Source organism: Alosa sapidissima, chromosome 11, assembly GCF_018492685.1.
Source record: "Alosa sapidissima isolate fAloSap1 chromosome 11, fAloSap1.pri, whole genome shotgun sequence".
Classification (NCBI taxonomy): Eukaryota; Metazoa; Chordata; class Actinopteri; order Clupeiformes; family Clupeidae; genus Alosa; species Alosa sapidissima.
In genome coordinates, this window is record NC_055967.1 from 20,201,441 (window position 1) to 20,211,440 (window position 10,000).

Consider the following 10,000-nt stretch of genomic DNA (forward strand, 5'->3'; position numbering starts at 1 on the left):
ATTCGGAGCAAGCCATATATGCACTTTTCTTTGTATTTAGGAGATCAAACAGCATTTTTTAATCGACCTAATTGCTTGCCTGAGACGGTCGCCCCCATTGCTTTTCATTAGCAACTCTCGGTGTAAAAAGAAAAAGGGTTTCATTAACGCAAGGGAAAGGGCACCGTGTTTGTTTTTGGAGAAGTGGTAATTAAGTGTGATAAACAGGCAAAATAACACTTCTTTAAACCAGGCTTTACAAATATTTATAGATCCGCAGACCTTTGTGTTCATGCATGGGCAAGAATCGTGACAAAGAAAAAAAGAAAGAAAGAAAGAAAGAAAGAAAGAAAGAAAGAAAGAAAGAAAGAAATGTGCACCAGTGTGTGTGTCTGTGCACAAGATGGTAGAAGGTTGCTGAGGTTGAGAGAAGAAATGAGAGCCAGAGGGACAGAACAAAAGAAAACTGGTGAAAGAGTGAGTGAAAATCCTGGACGGGCCTGGAGTGTGTGAAAGTGAAGTTTGGAAGGAGACAGCTTCCTGAACCAGGGCACTGAGGAGAGGAAATGTTAATCAAAGCTTAGTTCAACAGCGCTAAGCCTAACATTACACTGGCCTTTGCATCCGCCAGGCGTTAATCTCTGTTTGGACCGTAATTACGCCCTAAAAATCCCAGAAAGAATGGATTATGCCATTAACATCAGCAAAGCGTGGACAAATAGAGGCAGTAATTGCCTGCCGAGGACAAAACTCTGAAGTCTTGTCATTTCTTCTATTTACACAAAGCCTCTGTCTTCTAAGAGCGGGAAAAAAATAGACAATTGTCCCAGGAGCCGCACTGTCACAGTCTCACACAATCACACACACACACACATACACACACACACACACACACACGCACATACGCACACACACACACACACACACAAAGTAAGACACGTATGCCATCAGTCATTTTCGCTGAGGAGGTCGCACGGGAAAGGGGAAGTCAAACTCAGGAAGACGTGGTGTCTCTTGCATGCATGTCTGTGTGAAGCAGCAGTGGAGTGGAGGCAGGGACCCCCTCACGGCCCTCTATGATCTTCCAACACAAACATCAGGACTGTGACAGCGTCAGAGAAGCTCAGAGCTGCATGCCAAGCGTGGGTGGCTGACGGAGCCGCCCTGGGCACGACGTGGGCGGCTGTTGGAGCCGCGGTGGGCACCACGTGGGCACGGCATGAGCTCTGTGGCATTCCTGTGTGTCCTGCATCATTAAGGACACTTTCCCGAGAGAGAACTCTGCCTCAGGCTGTTCCTATCCTCTCCAGCTATCCCTCTCTCTTTCTTTCTCTCTGTCTTTCTTTCGTTCAGTTGCTTCTGTATTCTGTCTTTTTCCCCTCTCTCTTCTCTCCTCAACCTCTATCCTCTCTCTCTCTCTCTCTTTCTCTCACCCACTCTCTTTCCCCACTCTCTTCTGTCCTCAACCTCTATCTCTCTTTATCTCTCTCTCTCCCTAACCCTCTCTCTCTTTTCTCTCTGCTCTCTCTATCTTCACTCATCTGTCCTTTCTCACCTCCCTCCATCACTTAGCTGAGCTGGTGCCCCTGGAGGCCAACAGCGGGAGTGTTTCCCTCATTTGCAGTGCAGAGTGAGCACTTGCTGGAACTCTCCTGTGCACTTTTAGCGCTCCTGACACTTTTTAAATAGTCTGTGGCTGGAAAAGTGAGAGACAGAGAGACAGAAAGAGACAGGGAGAGAGAGAGAGAGAGAGAGAGAGAGAGAGAGAGAGAGAGAGAGAGGGAGAGTAAATAGAAAAAGTACAGGGCATAAAATAACACCACCAGCATTCTCAAGAGTAGACAGCATTTGTCACCCTTGGCCAAGCTTATTCTGCCGCCTCTCTCAAATTCAAATTCAAATTCAAAGCACTTTATTGGCATGACAATTCATGAAGAAAGTGTTGCCAAAGCATACAGTGTCTAGAACTCATCAAGACTAAATGACAGTCATAAAACAAAATCTGTGAATATATATATATATATATATATATATATATATATATATATATATATATATATATATATATATATATAAGGAAAAAAAAAACATACATATACACATCTCTCTCTCTCTCTCTCTCTCTCTCTCTCTCTCTCTCTCTCGTCTTGCTGTGATTCCAACCACTGATGAGTCCAGCAGCTAATCCCAGCTGTTAATTAGAGCATTGTTCTCCCTGGCCGTCTGCAGGGGCAGTGCTACTCATCAAGGCGCTGTGCGGCCGGTGGAGGCCTCTTCACTTCCTCATCCTAATGGCCTCTGGGGGGGGGGGGCACCAATCAGCAGCCGGCCCTGATTGTCATTAACGGCGCTGCTGCTGACCTTGTTGTGGCAAATTTAAGTGTCTCTCAGGGGAGCGGGAGGGGGTCTGTATGTGTGTGTGTGTGTGTGCGTCTGTGTGTTTGTGTGTGTGTGTCTGTGAGCGTGTGTCTGTGTGTGAATGTTTTTGTCTATGTGTGCATGATTGTCTCTCTGTATGTATCTTTCTCTCTGTGTGTGTGTGTGTGTGTGTGTGTGTGTGTGTGTGTGTGTGTGTGTCTCTTTGGGCTGTGTAGACATGGGCAGTGGGTGATGTTGACCCTATAAATCCAGCAGGGGTGTGTCGGGGCCAGTCGTTGTGGATGTTCCAGACGCGTTCCGTCGGACACCAAGTGCTCCTGTGGGGGACCTTCTGGCCGCTCTGTTTGCTCACTTAAGAGGCCCCGGCTGGGCGCGTGTCCACTCCACTCTCTGTGTGCCCATCTGTCTGTCCGCCCCTCTCTCTTTCTCTCTCTCCCTCCCTCCCTCTCTCTCTCTTTCTCTCTCTCCCTCCCTCTCTCTCTCTCTCTCTCTTTCTCTCTCTCTCTCTTTCTCTCTCTCCCTCTCTCTCCCTCCCTCTCTCTCTCTCCCTCTCTCTCTCTCCTCACTCCCTTTCCGTACTGAACACTGAAAAGCACTCAGAGTGACAGCCCTGGGTGTGGTTCTATGACTAATTCATATACGCCCCCAATCCTCCTTGCCAGGCAAACACACACACACACACACACACACACACACATACACACACACACACAGACAGACACACACACACAAAACCCTCCACACTGTCCCCTGAGTCTCAAACTTTGGAAATAGTTTGGAGTGCTCAGAGGCGAAGTCCTGCATCTCTCTATGTATTACAGAAAGGATGTGTGTGTGTGTGAGTGTGTGTGTGTGTGCGCACGCGCGCGCATGTGTGTGTATTTGTGTGTATGAGCATGTACATTCATGGTCTGTACTACATTTTGTATGTGTCTGTGCCTGTTGTGTATTTTTATTTGCTCTGCATTGTTGCCAAATGCCATTGTGTGTGTGTGTGTTTGTATGTGTGTGTGTGTGTGTGTGTGTGTGTGTGTGTACTGGGAGCTGTCTCAGGCCAGTGGTAACTCTAGTCTGCTTGGCTTTTTAATGTGGAGCTCTGGTAATGAGGACTGATTGAAATAGGTGAGCTGCTCCCACAAGGATGTTTCTCTGTGGGAGCCTAATGATTGCAGAGTAGGCCGGGGAAGTGTGTGTGTGTGTGTGTGTGTGTGTGTGTGTGTGTGTGTGTGTGTGTGTGTGTGTGTGTGTGTGTGTGTGTGTGTGTGTGTGTGTGTGTGTGTGTATGTGTGTGTGTGATAGAGAGAGAGAGAAAGAGAGAGAGAGAGATAGACAACACAAGTGTGTGTGTGTGTGTGTTTGTGTGTGTGTGTGTGTGTGTGTGTGTGTGTGTGTGTGTGTGTGTGTGTGTGTGTGTGTGTGTGTGTGTGTGTGTCTGCGTTACTGAAGTCTCTATTTATTAGTGTGTTTCTTAGCTATCCACTTTGCTTTGAGGATGTGAGTGAGTGGGTGTGTTTGTGGATGTGAATGTGGGTGTATGTGTGAGTGCATTATGAATTCACTCACGCACTCACACCCTCTGCTTGCTTGTATGTGTGTGTGTGTGTGTGTGTGGGTGTGGGTGTGTTTTAGTGTGTGCAATAAACAATCTAACTAAGTGAAATACCTCTGCACCCTTCCTGGCTGTTGCCAGACACAGACACACGCACACACACACACACACACACACACACACACACACACACACACACACACACACACACACACACACACACACACACACCCCTGTGATCAATTACCACAGGAGCAGCTCGAGTCACACCCCCCTGGCCACGCTTGATCATTCCAAACTTCTTTTGGCACTTTCCGTTCCTCTCGCTGAAAACTCTCCACACACACACAGAGACACACACACACACACACACACACACACACACACACACACACACACACACCTAGCTGGTCCAGCCCCATCTCCTTCTCCCTTCACCTACTCCATCTCCCATCCTCAGTTGCCAGTGGCTCCGCAGCGGCGCCTTCTTTTATTCATGCAGCATAGCTCCGTCCCCAGCCCTCTCTCCAGGTGTGTATAGCCTGTCTATTAGCAACGGTACAGATAGAGAGCTAGAGAGCGGGGGGGGGGGGGTACTAAACAGAAAAATATCTTCCTTTGTTGCAATGGAGGATTGATAATGCGGGCCTGAGAAGCATGCTTCCATGGCAACCATTGAGATGGTGGGTGCACTCCAGGGCTGTCGCAGAGCCAGATGGCCAAGCTGGGATGGAGAGGAGGAAGAAGAAGAAATAGAAGAAGAAGAAGAAGATGACGATGATGATGATGAAGGACAAGAATAAGAAGAAGATGATGATGTTGTTGATGATGATGATGATGAAGGAGAAGAATAAGATGACGATGATGATGTTGATGATGATGATGATGATGATGATGAAGGAGAAGAAGAAGAAGAAGAAGATGATGATGATGATGATGATGATGATGATGATGATGATGATGAAGGAGAAGAAGAAGAAGAAGAAGATGATGATGATGATTATGATGATGATGAAGGAGAAGAAGAAGATGATGATGATGATGGTGTTGATGATGATGATGAAGGAGAAGGAGAAGAAGATGATGATAATGGTGATGGTGATGGTGATGAAGGAGAAGAAGAAGAAGATGAAGATTACTGTAAGGTGGTGTTGATGATAATGATGATGAAGAAGAGGATATGGAAAGGAAGAGGGTATGGAAAGGAGAGGAAGAGGAAGAGGGTATGGAAAGTGATTATGACCGGCCCTCTTTTGGAAGACATGTGACTGAAACAAAGTGGTGCTTCTTCAAATTATACAGAAATTGTTTAGCGTGTGTGTGTGTGTGTGTGTGTGTGTGTGTGTGTGTGTGTGTGTGTGTGTGTGTGTGTGTGTGCACCATGTGTGCTTATGTGTGTATTCTTCTGTGAGCTAGCACCAACAAACAACTCCCCCCCCCCCCCCCCCCCCCAACAATCTCTCTGGTACCCACAAGTAATGGGGCAAGCTTAGACCCCCACTGTCACGTCCTCTCGTTTCCCTGCCATTAGCCCATTCCCAGTAAACACTGTGGCATTAAGGCCTGAGATTGCACGCAGCGGCCTCTCTCCGAGCGGGCCCAGCCACTGTGTGTTTGTTGAGATAATAACATGCCGGGTTAATAGACCCTGTAATTATAAAATTAAAATATAAATAAATAAAATTAAGCACAACGCCAGATCTTTGAGGGAGAAAAGCTTCTGTGTGTGGCAGATAAACAGCTCAAGAGGGAGCTTTTGTTATGTAAGGTATTGTTTGAGTTTTAGTTGCCAGTTCCATGAAGCTATATTAGATATTCCTGTTCTCTGGATTTGCATGCTTATTTTTCGTCCAATTGTAAATGATATCATGTTTGTTTTATTTACAATAACTGAGTGCTTATTTGCACAGGATTTGTTTTAATAGGAGAATTATTTTTGGTCCTCCGCCATCAGGGATTACATGTTGATTTATTTCGTAGAATTAATTAACCCTATACCAGTCTTTCATTTGGAAGCTCATCATGGGCAAATGTTAGTGTGCCTCAACCTGTTAGGTTTGCGGGAGACTAGGAGCCATTATGAGGGAGGCAGGTTAATGTGATATTTCATTAAGCACAGAAGATCTACTTGCTCTATCTTTGTCCCTTCATTATCGCTGTCTTCCTGATTCACTGAGCTTGCCATGGTAATTTGTAGGAACAAGTATGTCAAGGATTCCTCTGCAAATTAGGGAAATGTGGCTTATTTCTGGTTATTTTGGTGTCTGTGTGTGTCTGTGTGTGTGCGTATGTGCATGCAGACATGAGACTAACATGGTTTGGATATTTTCTTTGTTCCTAACCTCCTGCTTCTGCCTGCTGGGATGACTATGGATCCTCTGGCTCTCTCCAGTCACATGTGAGTACCAGTGTGTGTTTGTGTGTGTCTGTGTACATGTGCATGACTGAATAACCAGATAATCAATAACATTGATACAACACAGTTCTATGCATTTGCATCGTACAGCATACAGATCTATCCAATTATTGATTATATGACATTTAGTGGCAGGATGATCAGTCCAGCAAAAACCATTACTTCTAAGGCTCAACATACAGTAGTCTTGGCTAAATGATTGTGTCACTTCTCTATAAATCAGTTAAAGGTATGTATCATATAATTGAAGATGTGTGTGTGTGTGTGTGTGTGTGTGTGTGTGTGTGTGTGTGTGTGTGTGTGTGTGTGTGTGTGTGTGTGTTCCATCAGATCATCCCAAATGAGCTGCGAGCAGACCACACGTTTCGTCTGACAGGCATGGGTGCAGACGAAGACCCTGTGGGTGTGTTCAGCATCAACCGGTACACGGGCGAGGTTTCCGTCAGCCGATCCCTCGACCGGGAGGTCATCCCCATCTACCGGGTAAGCAACCAGCCTCAGGAGAACACTTTTCTTGGTTGTGCTATGTTGATTTGCAACATTTATTGACTTTATTGTGAGGTTGGTCTTTTGTAAGTGATTCAACTGTGGATCCAAGTAACCTCTTTCATGCTATGTAGATATGCACTCTTCATTGCATTCATTGCGTAGGTTGGTTTTAAGTCGATGGATAATCTGTGTGTCAATCCAACAGTGGATCCAACAATCCTATTTGAAAGTAGTGTTATGTATATTTTTACTTTCCATCGATTCATTGTGCTGGTTGGTTTTACAGTTTTTTTCAAATGCTTACACACTAAATCTTTGCTTGTCACACAATTTTCTAAACATGTCTTCCAAACATCATAACCCCACACCAAATCTGCAAAACCATACACTAATTCTCAGTGTTTGACTCAGTTTTCAATTGACCATTCGCAAAACCCAGCCCATCGAACGCAGATGAGCCAATGGCAGTCCAGTAGCTCCGTGCCGGCAGACATGGCCCGTCAACTTCACCTTACGGTTCCATAGAAATGTATTGGGAGCCTTGATATTTGTCCGGTTTTATGGGATTTTATAGTGATATTGAGTTGAGTGAGTTGAAAAGGACAGTCAAATGACATATGTGGGATTAACACAACACCGATACACAGAAAAATTCCTTTCAATCTTGATTACGTTTTCTGTAATTATGTTAAATTAGATTAAATGCTCTCGTCCCAGATCTCCACTATTTTAAAGCAAAGGGTTACTTCTTAGCAAACCATAACTAAACAGTGCTCCACCACATCTGTGGATTAAGCCACACAGTCAACTCAATGTAAGTAAGATAAATAAGGATGTTAATTGTTTTCAGCTTTGCCAGCATTGTATATAAAATGATTGTCACTTGGAGGAGACTTGTAGCTTCTAGATAACTAACGTTAGCATAGTTAGCTAACCGCTGATAATAACGTGCTAGCTTCGTCACGTCAGAGAAGCGTGGGGCTGTGCACAGTAGTGTAACATTTATTCACCATATAATAATAAAGTTGAAGTGGCTCTGCAATGTAGGCTATGTTTCCGATTTTTGGCAGCACCATGTTCCTTACATGACATGGCCCAGTGTCCTTGTAACATGCATGCAAGTCTATCTAGCACAGCTAATATTAATATCAGTGAATCACACTCGCCTCCCGTTTAAGTTTGTCACCCAACAAAGCTAGATATGAGTTTTATACATGTGTCTCCATGTCATACTGCAGTCTTTCAACGGATTGTAAATGATTGTACATTTTTTTAGGTCCGTGGCTCTCTAAAAGAGCCTCTAGACAACTCCGTTCTGAGTTTGACGGGCGTAGTAACAATAACTAGGGGGCGTGGCTTTTGCGAACGGTCAATTGACTAAAACACATTTTGCAAAACACCACACACAATTTTCTACTTAACACACAAAAATCAAACAGGAAGTAACTTGATTTCATTTTTCAAACACAACCCATCAAAATGCCACACCAGTGCTTCACTCTCTCTCCTCACATGTGTAAACACTCATTACTTTACTGAACACCATCCAATCATTGCCTTAGTATAGGCCTATGTGTAGACATACTGACTCTCTATGTAGGTATGGACCCTCTCAATCTGCTCCTAGAGGATTTACGGTTCAAATGTTCAGAACCAATGCAGATACTTTGAAAGGAATGTTCTACAAAAAGTCGACTTTATGTACAGTAAAACTTGTCTTATTTACTTTTTGTGTCTCCCCAAGTTACCATTAGCTCCCCCCACACACACACAGACACACGCAGACACACACACACACACAGACACACACACACACACACACACACACACACACACACACACACACACACACACACACACACACACACACACACACACACATAAACACAGACACACACACTTTTCTTTGGAAAAAGCAAAGTAATTTGATAGTAGCCAGTCAATTCCGTCTAAGGCAAAATCAGCTTTTTCAGAACTCCATGTACATCTGGTGGTCATTGTATTTTGCTTTGCTTTGTTCTTGTTGGCTGTAAAATACTATATTTGCAACAGCAAATTATTTGCGAAAAATCACTATTTTTGGTTTCAATAATACAGTGTATTTCAACTTCTCTCTGTAGATACCGTAACTTTCACTCTTGTATGGAAATACATAAAGCCTATGAAAGACAGAAGAGCATTAGGTTTTGAGTAACAGTGTGTACATGATGTATCCAAAATGTCATATTATGACAAAAGTGTTTGTAATGTGAGGCGGATGTTTGCTTTAAAGATGTGTTTTTGACATTTTGAATGTTGTGTGTCATTTTGCTGGAGATTTGAGGCATTTTGCATTTTGTATTGTGGGTTTTGTGTTTGGAGTTTTGAAAAATAGACACAGTTTTGAAAATGTGTGTAAACAATTGTAAAAAACTGTAATTGGTTAAAGGTTTTTATAACTGTCCAATGGTGGATCCAACTACCCTCGTTATTGTAACTGGACATGTGAAAGTGTGTGTGTTTATAAGTACCCATACAAGCACACACACAAATGCACACACATGCACACACAGTTGCACATGGCTCATTTGATACCAGCTGCTGTATTAAGGGCATTAATTAAAGGCAACTGCACGGCAAAAGGCCAGTTATTTTGAAGATGACCTTTCCCATGTGTGCAAATTGCAAAAAATGTTCAGGTATACGTCACACTATTAATTTAGTTCATCAGATAACACTGGAGGATGATTCATTTGTGTGAAAAAAGGTGTGTGTGTGTGTGTGTGTGTGTGTGTGTGTGTGTGTGTGTGTGTGTGAAAAAGGTGTGTGTGTCTGGGAATGGTTGATTTGGCTCAGAGAGGGCCAGCTGTTGTGTGCAAGCTTGAGTAAGTATGTGTGAGACAGAAACTATTTGAATAGGCGGGTGTATTAAAGTGACAGAGAGAGAGACAGAGGGAAATAAACTTTCTCCCTAACTTTGTTGTTGCTGGTGCACGGTGCCAAGTTGTTCTTGAGAATTTTTTTCTCTTAACTCAGATGTTTTTTTTTTTTCTATGGATCAATGGAATCTGAGTAGGAAAAGAATAGAGAGCGAGAGAGAATGAGAGAGAGAAAGAGAGAGTGAGAGAGAGAGAGTGAGAGTGAAAGAGTGAAAGAAGAAAAGGAATCTGATCTGATTGGAGTTTATCTCTGTGATTGGCCATGACATT

General features: G+C 43.8%; 1 protein-coding gene across 1 annotated transcript in view; it reads left to right on the forward strand.

Moving 5' to 3' along the window:
* cdh13 (cadherin 13, H-cadherin (heart)) overlaps positions 1-10,000 on the forward strand; it is a 450,477-nt gene that overhangs the window by 179,324 nt on the left and 261,153 nt on the right. The window contains exons 5-6 of the mRNA XM_042110513.1: positions 6,300-6,305; positions 6,654-6,806. Coding sequence (XP_041966447.1) covers positions 6,300-6,305; positions 6,654-6,806 — 159 coding nt within the window. The remainder of the gene's footprint in view (positions 1-6,299; positions 6,306-6,653; positions 6,807-10,000) is intronic.